At 47.6% G+C, this 18,470-nt stretch overlaps 1 protein-coding gene across 3 annotated transcripts in view; it reads left to right on the top strand.

Moving 5' to 3' along the window:
* The window catches only part of DPYSL5 (dihydropyrimidinase like 5), a 102,137-nt gene that overhangs the window by 57,567 nt on the left and 26,100 nt on the right, over nt 1-18,470 (top strand). For all 3 annotated transcript variants that reach the window (XM_043604341.1, XM_043604342.1, XM_043604343.1), the window contains 2 exons: nt 15,212-15,370; nt 17,991-18,170. In XM_043604341.1, the coding sequence (XP_043460276.1) occupies nt 15,212-15,370; nt 17,991-18,170 (339 nt within the window). The remainder of the gene's footprint in view (nt 1-15,211; nt 15,371-17,990; nt 18,171-18,470) is intronic.

Below are 18,470 nucleotides of genomic sequence, written 5' to 3'. Positions count from 1 at the left end.
TCTTGATCCCAGGGTTTTGAGTTCAAGCCCCACATTGGGTGTAGAGATTACTTAAATAAAACTTGAAAAAAATAAAAATTAAATTAAATGAAAATTAAACAATGTCTGTGGGTGAACTCTTTTGAGGAGGAGTATGAATAGAATAAAGAAGTTCATGATTAGGTAACCTAGGAAACCATCTTTTTTAAATTTTAATCTGTGTTTTTTTTTCTTCAACAAATTAAGACATACAATAAGCCACACATCTTTAAAGTCTATAGTTTGACGCATTTTAACATATGTGAAGCCATCACCATTGATATAATAAACATATTCATCACCCCCAAAAGTTTTTTGTGGCCCTTGTAATCCTTCTCTCTCCCAGATAACCGCTGATCTGTTTTCTGTCACAATAGATTAGTTTGCATTTTCTCATGTTTTCATGTAAATGGAATAATACAGTATGTATTCCTTTTTTTGGACTGATTTCTTTCACTCAACATTGTTAAGTTTTTGGTTAGTGCAGATAAAGCTACAATGAACATTTGTGTACAAGTGTTTATGCAGACGTATGTATATTTCCCTGACGTAAATACCTAGCAATGGAGTGTCTAGGTCATATGGTAGGTGTATATTTAGCTTTTTAACAAATTGCCAAACTAGTTTCCAAAGTGATTGTAACATTTTATATTCCTTACAGGCTCTACATCTTTGCTGTCTTGTTATGATCAGTGTTTTGTTTTGTTTTGTTTTGTTTTGTTTTGTTTTGTTTTGTTTTTGAGAGTGAGAGAGAGTCAGAAGGAGGGAGAGAGAGAATCTTAAGCAGGCTCCACGTTCAGCACTGAGCCCCATGCAGGGCTCGATCCCATGACCCTGGGATCATGACCTGAGCCGAAAGCCACCCAGGCACCCCTATGATCGGTCTTTTTAATTTTAAGCATTCTAACAGGTGTGTAGTGATACCTCATTGTGAGTTTTTTGTCTTTTGTCTTTGTTTTGTTTTACGAGATCACCAGTTTGTTACAAAAGGATATAACTCAGGAACAACCAGATGGAAAAGGTGCATAGGGCGAGGTTGAGGGAAGAGATGTGGAGCTTCCATGCCCTCTCCGCATGCACCATTGTCCCTACACCTCCATGTGTTCACCAACCCAGAAGCTCTCCTTTGTGGTTTTAATTTGAATTTCTCTAGTGGCCAATGTTGAATGTCTTTACATGTATAGATTCCGTATGTCTTTGGTGAAGCGTTCACATCTTTTGTCCGTGTCTTAATTGAGTTGTTAGTCTTTTTATTAGGTTATTGAAGTTGTTTATATTTTCTAGTTACAAGTCACTTATTGGGTATATGTTTTGCAAATGTTTTCTCCCCGGGCTGTGACTTACCTCTTTATTTTCTGAACAGTGTCTTTTGAAGAGCAAAAGTTTAAAAAAAATTGTTTTAGAGAGAGAGAACACGCAAGTGGGTGAGAGGGGCAGAGGGAGAGAGAGGGAGAGAGAGAGAGAGAGAGAGAGAGAGAGCGAGAGAGCGTCCCAAGCAGGCTCCACGCCCAGCACAGAGCCTGACGTGGGACTCCATCTCACAACCTTGGGATCATGACCTGAGCCGAAATCAAGAGTTGGATGCTTAACCAACAGAGCCACCGAGATGCCCCAAAAGTTTAAAATTTTGAAGTCCCAATTTATCGATTTTTTGTTCAAGATTTCTTTTTTGCACTGTGATCAAGGAATATTTGTGAAATTCCAGGTCGCTAAGATTTACTAAATTTTCCATTAGAAAACCCTAGCCCCTAGATTTAGGTCTGTAATCCATTTTAAGTTGGTTTTTGTATATGGTATATGGTAAGGATGGAGGGATTTTTGTGTATGGCTGTCCAATTGTTCCGTGCCATTTGTTGGCAAGATTATTATACCTTGTCAAAAAAGCAGTTGACCATCTATGTGTGGGTTTATTTCTGGACTCTCTTTTCTGTTCTTTTGATCTATTTGTCTATCTTTACACCAATACCTCCCTGTCTTGATGCTCGTTACAGTAAGAATTGAGAGCAGGGAGTGTAAGTCCTCCAGCTTTTTCTTCGTTTTCAAAGTTCTTTTGGCTACTTCGTCTTTGGGAGCAAACTCTTTCAGTGCAGACAGTAAACCAAAAACTGAAGAGAACTGTACACTGAGTGCATTAATCACATACTTGGTAAACATTCTCTGCCCTTAGCGTGGTCCCTTTCTGTCAGCTAAAAGTTAAGACCTTTCTTTAAAACTTTCTCAAGTTGGGGGGGTGCCTGGGCAGTTCAGTTGGTTAAGCGTCTGACTTGGGCTCAGGTCATGATCTCACGGTTTGTGAGTTCGAGCCCCGCATCGGGCTCTGTGCTGACAGCTCAGAGCCTGGAGCCTGCTTCGGATTCTGTGTCTCCATCTTCCTCTGCCCCTCCCCTGCTCGCTCTCTCTCTCTCTCTCTCTCTCTCTCTCTCTCAAAAATAAACATTAAGAAAATTGTTTTAATTTTCTCAAGTTGGGGCTTCTGGGTGGCTCAGTCGGTTAAGCATCCGACTCTTGATTTCGGTTCAGGTCATGATCTCATGGTTCATAGGATCGAGCGCCACGTTGGGCTCCGTGATGACAGCATGGAGCCTGCTAGGGATTCTCTCTCTCCCTCTCTCTCTGCCCCTCCCCTACTTGTGCTGTCTCTCTCAAAATAAATAAACTTTAAAAAAAAAACATACAATTTTCCTAAGTTGCTTGGAGGTGGGGCGGGGGGAGGAAGCTATGAGTGAGTGAGTGAGTGAGTGTGTGTGTGTGTGTGTGTGTGTGTGTTAAAAGAAACTTTATTGGGTGTTGGGGGTCCAGGTCCATGGAGGATGTTGTCCTCCATGATCCTGGGCTATGACGTCATGGGGAAGAGCCATTCAGCTCCCTCTCTGCCTGACAGTTGGTCAATGGCAAATAGGGGTAGGCTGGGGAGTACCGAGCGAACTGGAGGAGTATAAAACTTTTGTGGACTGGAATTGCAACCACTGAGCCATTGCCACGCCATCCTTGCCCCCGTCAGGTCTCCATTCTTTTTGGTGTCCCTCCTTACCACCAGGCCTGGTGGACTGGCCTGAGTCACTTGCCAGGCTTAAGATACTCTAGAACTCATGTTTGGGAGAGTACTCTAGCTCCGAATCTCTATGCCCTAGACTTACTGGACCATCAAAGAGCGTTTTTTTTTTTCCTGCTGTGTGGAAAATACAGAGTTCACAATGGAGCACATTGAGCCTCTGACGGGTTCTGGGGTCCCAGGCCCCCAGGTGGCTCCTGGCGGTGCATGGCTCTCCACCGGGACCCACAGATGAGCTTCTGTCCCCTGCTTCCTGCAAGAGGGGTGTGCTGAGCTGTCAGGCCTGGACTCAGGCCCATTTGTCAGAGCACTTCTCTATCCATCATCCACTTATTTTGATCTTTAAAGCCCCCCCCCCCCCACTTAATATTATCTTATTATCCTTCCTCTCCAGGGGGGGAATGCTGAGTCTCAGAAGAGTGAAATTCTTGCTATCCATGCTAATCGGTGCAGGGACAGGTCTGCCTGCCTCCCAACCTTGACTCCAGCCCCATTCCTGGACGCCATGTATCCAGGGAAGCCCCAAGGCAGCCTCCCTCGGCAGTTTGATGGTATTGTTATCAATTAGCTTTGGAACCAAAATGAGAACTCACCCACGTCAGAGTAGACGAGGAAAGGGGAGCAAGGTGGGTGACATGCGGCTTATTTCTGGATTGTTGATAAATCCCTCCTCTCTGGCATCCGTGGGCAGCCTGGACGTACAATAAAGATGGTTGTGCCCCGATGCCTGTAAACTTTCCCGCTTTGGGATTAGAAGGGGCTCTGCTAAGGAGGAGGATGACAAAGGGCCTCTCTGTGCGGCTCTATTTTAGAATGGTTTCCCCAGGCCCCTTGGCTTCTTAGAAGCTGGCAGCACATTCTCTCCGCCACATAACTCCGTTTGAGGATCATCTCCAGTCTCCATGGTAACTGCATGTCGGGAGACAGCCTGCTCTGTACTGTGGCTTTGTATTAAACACAATGAATTTAAATTGGATGCTCGGCAGTGAAGATAATCATTCTGGATCAGAGAGAAGCCTGGAGCTCCTCATTTCATAATTTTGGATGTTGGCACAATTCTCAGATTGAGCCCTGTAATTCAAGCCCAAGCCCCACCTACCCCTCTGTTTCTAAACTGCAGTTAGGTCCAATTTCACTTGGGCTTTTCTCCAGCTTCTCACAGAGGAGTCTTGGAGCCAGGGAGCCCCTCAGTCAGGTCAGGGCTATCCTGAGCTCTAGAAGGGGCAGCATAATGTAAAAGAAACTCGGGGGCTCTAGAATCAGATGGACCCTCATTCAGTCTGGCTGTGTGACTTCCTCTGAGCCTGTTTTCTTTTTAATTAAAAGAAATTTTTTAGTGTTTATTTTTGAGAGAGAGACACAGACAGAGTGTGAGCAGGGGAGGGGCAGAGAGAGAAGGAGACCTAGAATCTGAAGCAGGGTCCAAGGTCTGAGCTGTCAGCACAGAGCCCGACGCGGGGCTCGAACTCACGAACTGTGAGATCATGACCTGCGCTGAAGTCGCATGCTTAACCAGCTGAGCCACCCAGGCGCCCCTACCTGTTTTCTTATCTGTCTCCATCACTTTTTCATCCTCCCTGGCTGAACTCTGTACCCATCATAAATATAACTCCCCCATTCTCCTCTCCCCGCCCCCAGCCTCTGGCAGCTACTATTCTACTTTCTGTCACCGTGAGTTTGACCACCCTGGGTCCCTCATATATGTAGGTTCATACAGTCTTTGTTCATTTGTGATGGGCTCATCTCTCTTAGCGTAATGCCCTCAAGCTTCAACTGTGTTGTAGCACGCGTCAGAATTTCCTTCCTTTTTAAGGCTGGATAACATTCATATATACCACACTTTATTTATCAGTCTGTCCACCATTGGACACTTGGGTTGGTTCCAGCTTCTGGCTGCCATGAATAATGCTGTGCACACATATATCTGTCTGAGTCCTTGCTTTCAATTAGAGACTCATTTTGAGGAGCAAATAAAATCAATGTTAAGGGGCACCTGGGTGGCTCAGTAGGTTAAGCATCCGACTCTCGGTTTTGGCTCAGGGCATGATCGCACTCTTCGTGAGTCTGAGCTCCACATCGGGCTCTGTGCTGACAGTGCAGAGCCTGTTTGGGATTCTCCGCCCATACCCTACTCCCTGCGTGCGTTCTTCCTCCCTCTCCCTCTCTCTCTCTCTCTCTCTCTCTCTCTCAAAATAAATAAACGTTTAAAAAAAAGATAATAAATATTAAGAACACTGCACACAGTAGGCCATCAGTAAACGTGAATTTCTTTCCTGAGTGTGAGTTCAGGCGCCGTTAACTGCCACAGTGGTCTGCTGGCTTCGGTGAGAATGATGTCACTTTCTACTGAGCAAGCTGCTTCTGTGTCCCCGCAACATGCTCATCTGCCGTGTCTGGGAATTAACACAGTTCGTTCCATGGTTTAAAGGAAATGTCTTAACCATGAAAACGGGCATCGTCTCATGCATGCGTTTACATTCTCCCACCAGTTGGTATGCATGTATCCCTGCTTCCAGAAATGACAAGATGTTAGGGCTGATGTATATACTTCCTTATCGGTTGTCTATTTTAAGTCTTCCCTCTGGGAGACCCTGATGCAGGGGTGAGATCACCCCAGGCTGTGAGATTCTGTGCTTCGTAACTGTTTCACAGGCGTCAGATCTGTTCTGAGCATTACAGAAGAGTATGGGATTTGGAGGGAAGATACCTACACCCCAGTTCTGGCCCACCTCTCAAACACTGAGGTGAGGAAAACGTCTGTTGCCCGTGGTGGTTGTGAAGATTAGATGAGGGAAGTACTTTGCTGTGTGACCCGCTCCTGGAGCAGCCCATGCCCTGGGGGAGAAAAGGACCAGGTCCTTGGGCTGGGGGGGCAGCTGTCCAGGAGATCCTCCCTGGGTCAAGTTTCATCCAAAGTCCCTATAGTAGGGGTGACTCTCCACTGCCTTGGGCGCCTCCAGCGGTGGGAATCCCAGAGCTCAGGAACTGTCTTTCCTGCGGGGTAGCCCTTCCAGGCCACCGGGGCGGCTGCAGCCCCCAAGAGAGTCAGCACCCCTTTGTACTCAGGAATTTGAGACAGAAGGGGAGGAGGAGGAGGGCTCTTGCCAGCCTCCTGACCTGCGTGCGACCCAGCTGCTCCCTGCAGCAGGCTGTCAGGCCTGTTCTTTATTGCTGAGGCTGGCGGGAGGAGGGGAGATGGGGATCTCACACCGCATCCCAGACCCTTTGCTCACTCCTCAGCAGTGCTGCTCGTGGTGGTAGCGTGTGCGTCCCGAGTCTACCTGTTGAGATCCTGCCTCCACGCACTGCTAACGAACTCAAAAATGCAAATGTCACTCTAAGCCCCAACCAAACTCTGGGCCAGCCCTGAGATGCCTCCCTCCATCTGATGCTGCGCTGGACCTCTGCCTCGAGCCAGCCCCGTTCCCTGGGCTCCCCGCTCCCTCCGTTCTCCCAGGCTGCTTCCCCTGCACCCGCTGCCGGCCTCACCGGTCCCTCAGAGCAGCATGTTGGTTCCAGCCCTCCCTAGTTGCTTCTGCGTGTGACTCCCATAGGAGCATTGGCTCAGTGCCACGCTCCTAATTTTCCCACCCCTTGCCTCCGGGAATTTGATTCCACTTCCCGTTTTGCTAAGGGGTCTGGGACCCCTTCTGATTATCTCCTCCTTTCTCTGTTACCCGCCCCTCTTGAATGGATGGAAAGAGGGGCGCCTCCCAGCCTAATAGATATGAAGATCAGCCCTCGGGTTTCCTCATCGGAGTAATGGGCACAATAACGCACCTCTTTCGCAGGGTCGTTGTGAGAATCCACGGGGCACAGAGCCCACGCTCAGGGGGCGTCGGTTACCGTTAGTGACGTTCGCCTCCACTGGGTTGACAGTCACCTCTATCTTAAGGCAAACGAAAACTCCCTTTCTTCTTCTTTGTCTTCTGAGAAACAGCTTCCACCTGTCTCTTCCGTCCCCACCCCCAAATTCAGGGCCATGACAATGCAGCCGGCACCCCACAGCCAGAGTCATGTTCCGAAGCCATACGTCATGTTCTTCCCCTGCCCGGAGCCTGCCGTGACCACAGACGCGTCCAGGGCTGGGGGTGTAGCCAGCGTCCTGTCTGTAAATGTGCTCCTAACCGCCCCCTCCCAAGCTCCCTCAGGACCCCCAGCGGCACAGCACACGAGCTGCTGAACTTGGCTGACCGGACAGAACCCAGGTTCGGCAAGGTCCTCACGTGTTTGGTCCTAATCAGACCTGCCTTGGCCCAAACCAGACAGGTGTGCTGTCTATCCTCCATCACGCCCGCCTTCCGGCTCTCGGCCCGCCTATTTGCACTTGATGGTGTCATCAGGAGGAACGCTCTCTTTGCCCCGTACTCTTACGGTACTTTGCAGTCGTTTCTATTACAAATGAAGCTTTTTCTTGTCCTGTTTGCCAGCCACACTCTAAGTGCCTCGGGTGCTTGCATTTCTCGCCTTTCTGGACCATCTGATACACGTGATAGAGGGCACACGGTGTGCACATTAGCGCTACCTACAAGTTATGCTTACTGGTGATAATCGCTACCATTTATTGGGCTCCGACTATGTGCAGGGACTGCACTAGCTACTTTCCATGCATTATCTCATTTAACTACTGTGACCCCATGGGTATATATTATTATCCTCATTTTACAAATAAGGAAATGGCGGGGCACCGGGGTGGCTCAGTCGGTTAAGCATCCAACTTCGGCTCCGGTCATGATCTTATGGTTGGTGGGTTTGAGCCCCGCACCAGGCTGTGTGCTGACAGCCTGGAGCCTGGAGCCTGCTTCTGATTCTCTGTCTCTCTCTCTCTCTCTCTCTCTCTGCCCCTCCCCCACTCACGCTCTTGTCTTTTTCTTTCCTTCTCTCTCTCTCAAATATAAATAAACATTTAAAAAATGAGGAAACGGAGCTCAGAGATGAAACAGCTTGTCCAAGGTCTTACAGCTAAGTGTAAGTGTCTTACAACTAGGATTTAAACCTGGATCTGCCTGCCTTAAAGGCTGATTCTTGTCACTATACGGTTTTGCCTCTAAATATGACATTAATATGCCTTTACGTGACAGGCGGATTAAATGTGGGAAAATGTCCTTTTCTCGAAATGCGTTGTGAACTGAAGGTTGCCTGTTTTCTCTGCAGAACAATCAAAGCATGAAGTGCGAGTTTTAGATATGGTAATGTTTAGGGTAAGAGCATTGCAAAATCAGAGGTGGGACCAGAGGTGGGACCAGATGGTGTGGGAGAGGCCGTGGACCCAGAAGGTAGGCGTGGAGAGTAAAAGGAAGTTTGGGAGCGCGATTAATTGCGAACGCACAGTTTGGAGAAAACCAGTCAGCTGCAAGCTGCTCAACAGGCTGTAAATCATGAGTGGAGAAAAACCTTGAGAGCTGTACGTAGCGGGAGGGACAGAAAGGGTAGCCCCAGGGAACTGATCACACATCAAATGGATGCTCTGCAGAAAAGCTAGGGTTGATTTTGTTTCTGTTTTGCTTTGTTTTGTTTTTGCACAGAAAAGAGGCATTTGATAGAAAGAGGTGGGGGTGACTCCGAAGGAGAATGGATGGGGCAGTGGTCAGAGCAGAGGTCAGCACTCAAGCGGCCTGGAAGGGAATTGTCAGAGAGCTGGCTTGAGTGGGCAGGAAAGCTAAGTGTAAGCCTGGTAAGAGTCTCATCACCCTACATCAGGCAAGTGTCATGAATAAAGAGGTGGGACTCCTTCTTAAAAGATCATTAAGAAACTTAAGATGACGACAGCAAAACATTCAACAATCCAAGCACAGAGCCCTTCTAAATGCAGGGCACTGTGGGCTGCACAGCCCACAAAGCTGGCCCTGGCTGGTGGGCTTGTGCTTCAGGATGAGAAAGATATTTACTGAGTGCCAGGCATGGTTCTAAGTACCATAGATGTATCATCTCACTTGATGAAGTGCTCAGGTCCTCCTTTTGGAAAGCTTCTCAAGTTCCAGGACTTGAGTGGTATTTAAGAACTGGCTTTCCAGGGGCGCCTGGGTGGCTCAGTCAGTTGGTTGGGTGTCTGACTTCGGCTCAGGTCATGATCTCACAGTTCGTGAGTTCGAGCCCCACATTGGGCTTTGTGCTGACAGCTCAGAGCCTGGAGCCTGCTTCAGATTCTGTGTCTCCCTCTCTCTCTGCCCCTCCCCTGCTCGTGCTCTCTCTCTCTCTCTCTCTCTCAGAGGTAAATATTGGTGGGGGGGAGGCTTTCCAAAGGGCCAGTAAGCAACCAACAGATCCCTGATGGTGCAGGAAGTTACTCCGAGCAAGAGAGAAACCACCGAGCTGGTGATTGTATTTCTCTTGTACTTTGGAAGATTGTGAATAAAAGAAGAGAATTTTCATGTGCAAAGAAAAAGAACTGGTTCGGTGATTCCAAGAGAAGCAGATCTAGCTGAACCGACGATGGCTTTCCCAGCTGCATTAGGAAATGTAGAAATGTTTGCTTGACGCTCATTAGCCTACAAAACACATCCAAATACTTGTTATTTGGTTCTCAGTGCTGTAGTGTCCCCCCTTTAAAGATTAAGTTGCCCTTGATCGATAGGTCTAGGTAGCGGCAGATCCTGCTTTTCCGATTCCAATCACCTCCCCCCCAAACACACCCCTTTTCTATGTGCTATATGAAAATACACTCCAGGAAGCCCCTCTCCCTCTTCCCCAGTGAAAAACCCCACGAATTATCTCTGGCTCAAGTGCCTTCTCAACAGCGGAGCACAAAGTTTGTGCCTTGACTTACTGGTTCAGCCTTGGAACAAGCTGCTGCTTTGACAGAAGGGTTGCAGGGCAGGGGCAGGAGGGTGAAATTGGAAGATTAAAAAAACCATTGCTACTGGGAAGCCAGCAAAACGTGATTCGAGCTGCCGCAATGCAGAAGATGATAAGTGAGTGATTCTCCAGAGAGCTCTGTCCTGACAAAGGCAAGGAGGGCCAGTACACTCTTCTCTCCAATACTGTGACGGCAGCAAATAAGTCCTATTTTTCTGAAGTTTCTTTCCAACTTGCTGAGCATGGCCCTGGTCAATACAGAGACCCAGCGTGCCCCACAGGGGTCCATCCGATGACTTCCGAAGCATAAAGATGACATTTATATCCGGTTTAGGTTTAGTTTCAGTACAAGTTCTTGCCAAGTGTATGCCTGGAAAGTCGGTCAGAAAATGGATCCCCATTAAGCATGTTGGGTTTTATTAGGAAACAAATGGAGGTGACATTACTGGGCATCAGACAAATCCAGACTTATCCAGCAGAATATCAAATATGTCAGAGACAAATCATGGTAACCCTTTGAAACACTAAAATTATGTTTCATCTCTGCCAAATGTGCATCATGATGCTGTGTCTGTGGTTAAACAGTCCCAGTGTCCGTGTTAACTTAATAGTGAGAGATGTGTAGTCCCACATTCACGATTAAAACAAATGCCACATTCTCAATGGGGATGCTTGGCTGGGCAGCAGTGTATGTAAAAAATTAAGGGCTTGCGTTGGTAAACGGGCAGACTTCGTCAGCCACCAGGCTCCAGGAGGCCCTGGTGAGTTAGCCCGTCCGTGGCCCGGCGTGGTATAATTGGGGGTGCGCATGTGCACGAAGCTACAACTCCACTTCCGGGCGACGTATACCCTGAAAGTGGGGACCGTTCATGTGTGTGCAAGAATCCTCAAGCGCCATGTGTAATGGTAAATGCCCATGAATTAGAACTGAGTATGTACATGGAGGAGTATTCATACAATTAATTAGAATGGAAGAAACAAATCTTAAAGATGTTGCATTTTTAAAAAGCATGTTGCAAAAAGGTACGGATAGTACTTGGTGTAAATTTTTAACATTCACGAAACAAACGTAGTAAAAGCATGAAAACAGAGATGGGATGATCAACCTCAGGGGAGAGGGAGAGGGAACAGGATGGAGGGTTTTGGTTGTATTGGTTTTATTTTTTTTTTCATTTTTTTTTTTTAACATTTATTCATTAAAAAAATTTTTTTAACATTTATTTATTTTTGAGAGACAGAGAGACAGAGCATGAACAGGGGAGGAGCAGAGAGAGAGGGAGACACAGAATCCAAAGCAGGCTCCAGGCTCTGAGGTGTCAGCACCGAGCCTGACGCGGGGCTCGAACTCACGGACCGCGAGATCCTGACCTGAGCCGAAGCCGGTTGCTTAACCAACTGAGCCACCCAGGCGCCCCTGTATTTCATTTCTTTTAAATGTGTTTTAAACAACAGCAAAATGTTAACATCTGTTATGTTTGACTAGTGGGTTCATGCCTGTGTGTTATTTTCTATACTTTTACCGTATGGTTGAAATGTTACATAACTTTAAAAGAAAATATTTTAAACACACAAGCATGGTTAACTAAACTTTAAGTAATTTTTAGCTTCTTCCAAATTTATGTTTAAAATAGATATTATAAATAAAGTAATTGATTCTATTAAGTAAATTTCAGAAAACTAGAAAAAAAATAACTCAGACTCTCATCACTGAAAACAGTCCTTGTTAATGTTTTGGTATATTTCCTTCCATGTTTTTCCTTGTGTGGGTGCCTGTGTGTTTAAACATCCTTCTAAGCATCTTGGGTACACATATTGAATTCTGTCTTTTTTGCTCATTACAGTATCACCCTTTTTCCATGTTATGACTTAGCCTCCATGAACATCATTTCTATTGACTTCCATTAAACATTGTCCACAGCTTGCTTAACCCACACCATTTTTTGCAGAAAAACAGGAACATTCAGTAGTCACACGGTCACATATTCATAAACATAATCCTTTTGATATCCTCAGGAACAGGATTGGGTCATGCTCTCTGTTGATTTCTACAAGGATGTTTTATGTGGGATGACAGTAAAAAGGTCTGTCACATCTGTGATATCACATTCCCAGGAAGACAGAGCTTGTCGGCATTCGTCCCGTGGGTTGGAACTGTACATATTTTAAAAGCCAGCTCTGTGTGTCTCTTGCCTGAGAGGAAACCAGTGCTCATACACCCTTGTACATCCAGCATCTGGTCTGGGCTCCTGAACCCGCAGCTGGGGGAGTATTTGCTGATCCCGTTAAACTCTTGTTTTGAGGCCTGAGGTTAATAGTAGAAATAATTATTGCAGATATTTATGTGCTCCTTCCCAGCTTATAAAGGCTCTCACATCCATGGCCACCTGATCTCCTCTGGGAGGGGAGGTCCGAGTGGGTATACAGCTGGCGCTGGATTATAGCCAGAAAGTGGGAAAGTCAGGACCACTGCCCAGTGACACCTACCTGAACTCTTCAGTGACTGCCCTTAGACTCAGGCAAGAGGAGCCATGTCTGCCCAGAACCCCCTGTCCTCTTCCAGACCACACTCTGGGTCCCTGGAATCCCCTAACAGATGACCCTGAGCACTTCTAGGACCTATGTATGCTTGAATCTGCCCTCCTTGGGGGCCAGACCACCAGTGCCTGTTCGCCTAGGTCGACGGGCAGCATTTTGCAGGGAGTGAGCAGATGAGAGGCCTGCAGGCTGCAGGATGAACCCAAAGCAGGGGTGTGGGCTGGGGGCAGTGCAAAGGCTGAAGGCCAATATCCCCTACGGTGTAGCTCAGAGCTGCAAGGACCCCAAGAACTCCAAATTCAGGCCTGGTCTTCTTGGTCACGTATTTGTCAGAGTAGGAGGCTAGGAGGTATTCTGTGTAACAGTTAGCTTGATCTGTGACTTTTAACTATTTAGAGATTCAGCACATGGACCTCCTTTTCTACTCTCGCTCTGGGACCCACAGATCTTAAGAAGTCTTGCTTCTCTTATCATCCTATACCGTGCTGTTTCCAGGTCTCCTTTTTTCTACCCAAGGCTACAGACATACTGAGGGGAGTGCAGAAGAAAGCCATCGAGGGGCACCGGCGTGGCTCAGTCGGTTAAGCATCCAACTTCCGCTGAGATCATGATCTCACGGTTCCTGAGTTCCAGCCCAGCGTAGGGCTCTGTGCTGGGCTCTGTGCTGGCAGCTCAGAGCCCGGAGCCTGCTTCGGATTCTGTGGCTCCCTCGCTCTCTGCCCCTCTCCCACTCATGCTCTGTCTCTCAAAAAAAAAAAAAAAAAAAAAAGTGAATAAACGTTAAAAAAAAAAAAAAAAGAATCTAGAACCACAGAAAAATAAAACAATTTAGTGTATAAAATCCCAATAGATAACCCCACCCCACCCCCATCTCTGCATATAAAGGCAAAAAATGCATTTCGGGGCAGAATAGAGTACAACCACCTGCTATGAGGATGAATCAGCCTGACACGATCGGGATCACAAATAGAAGCCAGCTAGTAAAGCTACAATCAGCGGCTCTTCCCCTTCTCTCATTCCCCCCCCCCACCCCCGCCCCCCGCCATTCTGGTTACCCATCTCTGCCACAGAACTACCGCCCTCTGTTGGTTGCTTTAAGCCATGCAAGAAGTTGGACCTCTGAACTCACGGCAACAGGGGAAGTGGTCTCCCAGCCAGGGACAGCAAGGAGAATCTGTGTTGCCAGAGTTTTAATTGTTTGGCCACTGAACTTTTTTTTTTTTTTTTCAGTTCCCCATTCCCCAGCAATATTTCTGATCTGATTTGTGATCAAGGATTTGACTGACTAGAGAAGCAGGAATCATTAAGACAATTTCATTGTCAGAGATAAACAGATAAACAGTCCAAATCTGGATGATTAAACACACACATTAGGACAGACTTCACTCAGTCCATTTTATTAGAGAACGGCTCAGTTGACTTTCCCAACGATCCAGGAAGGAAGCTAATTTAGGTAAATCTTAGAGAGGTTAAGTAGCTATTATAGTAGCTATTATAGGTAAAGCATCTCAGAGAGGTTAAGTAATGTGGCTGAAGTTATCCAGCTGGGAGGTGGCGAGCGGGGACTCAAGCTTGGGTTCATCTAAGTTCTTGTAAGGACCCAAAAAGAAAGACAGGTTTTGTCCAGACTTACTCATGGAAAAAGAGAACCACCTTCTATCGGAGCACTCCGAGTAGTGGAGCTCTCTCTTAATTATTCTATTTTGATGAAGTTTTGTTGGGGAACAACACATTAACGGAACAACCTTTGGTCAATGCTAGTTCTGGAGGCTTGTGCAGGTCACCTGACAAAATTGGCTTAAAAAAAAAAGGTGTATGTGTGCGCGGGGGAGGTGGAGCTTTAATACAGATTTAGCCATTATTCCTGGAATTACAAGAGAGGCTTTTTAAAGATTTCTTGTTAAGTGATGTCATGTGGAGATTGTGAATAGGATAATTTTTCATTGATAAATCATACAGGGACCTAAAAACTGCTCCATCTCAAACAAGATAAATGGAAATGAACTTAACGTGCTTGGAGAAACTGAACACAAAGGCCTCGATGTTGAAAATGCATATGAAAACTTTGAATAAAATTGTTTCATGGAATATGAGAGAATAAGACAAGACAGTCTATCCAAACTAACATTTTATTCATTAGGATTTAAATATGTACGTGTAATAGGGCGCCTGGGTGGCTCAGTCAGTTACGCATCCAACTTCAGCTCAGGTCATGATCTCACAGCTCGTGAGTTCGAGCCCCGCGTCGGGCTCTGTGCTGACAGCTCAGAGCCTGGAGCCCGCTTCGGATTCTGTGTCTCCCTCTCTCTCTGCCCCTCCCCTGCTCGTGCTGTCTCTCCCTCTCTCTCAAAAAAAATTTAGAAATTTAAAAAATCTGTGTGTATCACTAAACATTATAAATAGACGTATTATATTGCACTAAACATTTGGTTATGTCATGTATATATTCAAGTTGGTCAAAATTGTTGGGAGTGGAGGGACTCTTCTTTTTGGGAAATAGAGGCTGGCTTTGAGGCTCCAGTGACACACTAAGTGGTTTTTCCAAAGCACTGAGCCACAACCCAAGATGAGGAAGAGGCAGGTTTGTGTACTGGATCCAATGGGGTGATGAAGGTTGACACACGGCCTCCAGTGTGCGTCTAGCTCCTCAAAATTTCCCAAGCGTGGCTGCACTGGGGCCTCACAGCCTCTCGCTTAATAGGGTCTGTGGTTGTCCTGAATGTCCACCCAAGGACCTCAGGTGTCTCGCTGCGTCAGTGACTCGGATGTGGGAAGGGAATGTGACGAGACTGCTTTTCCCGTCCCCCACAGGCGGCACTAGTCGGAGGCACCACCATGGTCATCGGCCACGTCCTGCCTGACAAGGAGACCTCCCTCGTGGAAGCCTACGAGAAGTGTCGGGGTCTGGCCGACCCCAAGGTCTGCTGTGACTACGCCCTGCATGTGGGGATCACCTGGTGGGCACCCAAGGTAACAGTGCTGGGTAGAATCCCGAAAGAATAAGTGCTTTTTTTAGGGAGAGGGGCCATTTGGGTGGAGTCAGCTGGGGTGGGGTGCCCTCCCACAGGTAGGGGACGCCCCCCACCATCCTAACTCCCCCAGATGCCAAAAGAAAAGAACACATGATTCCACAAGGGGGTGACAAGGCTTGTTCTGCTTAATTTCAAGAGCCAGTGTCCCAGCAGACCCAGAGGGCCTGAGACCAGAGGCCTGGGGAACGCCAGCTGACTCCTTGCTCAGACCACAAAGCTCTCAACGTGTCTTGATACTCTTCATCGGGTGCCACTTCTGCTGAGTAGCGGGCTTGGCAAGAGTCAGGCTCCAGGGGACGTATTGTTTTCATGCCGGAAGTGACGGCGTGGACCTGAGGTCTCCGAACAGAACAAGAGAGTCCTGTCCTGGCTCAGTGCCACCTGGATAAATGGGACTGGGCCACTTTTTTCCTCCTGGGGCCCAGCTCCTGCTCTGAGAGCCCCGAGGCTGCTTCTGGCCTGTGGCTGAGGCTGGCTCCCACTGAGCCCTTTCTCACTTCAGCCCCTGTGCCCCTCGCTTCTGGCTTTCCCGTCCCCCCGCTGCCCCAGGCCCCGGGGGCAGAGTCTCGTCCCCTCCACCCAGGTTCCCACTTCCTAAAAACAGACATTTAGAGTTTGCTTCATTTCTGGAGTTTTACCACTTATGACCCCAGAGAAGCAGCCTGGGTGCCACCAATTCTGTACTGGTACAGGTGCCAGGACCTGCATGGGCATCCTAAGCAAGCACTGGGGTGCCTGGCTGGCTCAGTCAGTAGAGTATGCGGCTCTTAATCTCAGGGTGGTGAGTTCTAGCCCCACATTGGGCATGGAGTTTACTTCAAACAAACAAACAACAACAAAACAAGCATTGACGTTTTACAAAGTTCTTCAGCTAGGGAGCCTGGTCTAAAGGGCCTGTGTCCCTTCTGAGATGGTAATTAAAAGCCTTGTGTCCTTCTGCCCTTGGGTTTTAGCTTTGAGCGTGGGGCTCCCCCACTCTCCTCCGTTATGTCAGACATGGTCCTTATGAAAGACCTTGGAGCCCTCCAACCTTCACACCATGAAGACCTCCCTGCTGGCATTGGGTAAAGTGCAGACCCACCCTGAATGGCAGCCGGCCCTTATCGGAGGAGGGGGTTTTGTTTATTCTGGACACCCTCCTGGGGGGGCAACCTTACCCCGAGCCTCTGTATTCCCTCCCCCCGGAGCTGGCCTGGAATAGGGCGTCCATTCAGATTCTCAGCAACACTGAGGCCAGGCCAGCCCTCCCTAAGTCCCCAGAGGTTGTGGAGACTTCCATGCATTCTAGAATTTTATATTCTTTTTTGTTATTATCAAATAATTCTTTTCCTAACTATCGATTTTAAAAAGAGAAAAAGAAGCCCATCATTCTGGTTATCCCAACACAACCACTCTTGTTACTTTGGCTTATTTCCCTCCAGTCTTTTTTTTTTTTTTTTTCCATGTGTGCTTTTTACATAGTAACTCCTTCACTTAAGTGTGAGCATTTTCTGTGTGGCTGCATGGTCTTCATGACCATCGGTGCGGTGGCCGCTTCATGTCCTATCAAGGAGATAAACCTCAATTTGTTTTCCTGCTGTCAGACCAACGTTGCTTCCATTTTTCCCCAATGTAAACAACGTTAGGATGAATCTCCATATTCATATAGCCAGGCGGGCCAGCCAGGCGCCCTGGGTCTCAGGAGTTTCGGCATTATTGTGCCTTCTTTGAAAAATTTTTTTTTTAATGTTTATTTATTTTTGAGACAGGGAGAGACAGAGCATGAACGGGGAGGGTCAGAGAGAGAGGGAGACACAGAATCCGAAACAGGCTCCAGGCTCTGAGCTGTCAGCACAGAGCCCGACGCGGGGCTTGAACTCACGGACCGTGAGATCATGACCTGAGCCGAAGTCGGACGCTCAACCGACTGAGCCACCCAGGCGCCGCTATTGTGCCTTCTTTGTAACACCACTTCCATTATGGGAGTGGGGAGCACAGGCCTTGGGGGTAAACGCTGTTAATGCATTCACCAATAAGGCTGACTTGGAGTTAGAAACACAAGACAAGCCTATACGACAGCAGAAACATGCCTAGATGGTCACAATACGGTTCCTACGTTTGTGTCATGCTTGAAAATTTTCTTTTTTTTTATTTAAAAAAAATTGTTTTAGTGTTTGTTTATTTTTGAGAGAGAGAAAGAGAGAAAGAACGAGCAGGGAAGGGGCAGAGAGGGAGACACAGAATCCGAAGCAGGCGCCAGGCTCCGAGCTGTCAGCACAGAGCCCGACGCGGGGCCCGAACTCACACACCGCGAGATCATGCCCCGAGCCGAAGTCGGACTCTTAACCGACTGAGCCACCCAGGAGCCCCATGCTTGGCAATTTTCAAAGTCCTTCTGCATCCATTTGCTCACCTGACCTCACAGAGGCCCGGGGGGTGGGAAGAAAATGAGGTACTGCAAGGTTGCAGGTGGCCGTATGGTCATTCCTCCCACTGGCCCCCATCTCCTCCATCCTGGGCCCGTCAGCCTCTTGAACATCTGTACTCACGTGGCATTGCCTTTGCATTTTGCTCTCCAGGTGAAAGCAGAAATGGAGACGCTGGTAAGGGAGAAGGGTGTCAACTCCTTCCAGATGTTCATGACCTACAAAGACTTGTATATGCTTCGGGACAGTGAGCTCTATCAAGTGTTGCACGCTTGCAAGGACATTGGAGCGATCCCCCGAGTCCATGCTGAGAATGGGGAGCTCGTGGCTGAGGCAAGGCCGTAGAGAATATTGGGGAAGGGGGGGCTGGGGCACCGATAGAGACAGTTCTCAGGGGGATTCCTGACCACCCATCGCCCATCCCACAATTTCGTCCAGACAAAATGAGTTATAAAAGGCAGTGTGAGATGTTAACACCCCAGATGACAAATCTTTGTCAGAAAATCCACTTGTCTACTGTCTGTCTGTTAAAAAAAAAAAAAAAAAAAAAAAAAAAAAAATCTCTTCATAGTCCAAAAGGGTTTCTAAGTCTTAGATGATAATGTCTTAGTTCTGGTGATATGGTATTTAAAT

This window comes from Prionailurus bengalensis, chromosome A3 (assembly GCF_016509475.1).
Source record: "Prionailurus bengalensis isolate Pbe53 chromosome A3, Fcat_Pben_1.1_paternal_pri, whole genome shotgun sequence".
In the NCBI taxonomy this organism is placed as follows: Eukaryota; Metazoa; Chordata; class Mammalia; order Carnivora; family Felidae; genus Prionailurus; species Prionailurus bengalensis.
Note: the sequence above shows the minus strand (reverse complement) of the source record. Positions and strands in the feature narration are given on the sequence as shown.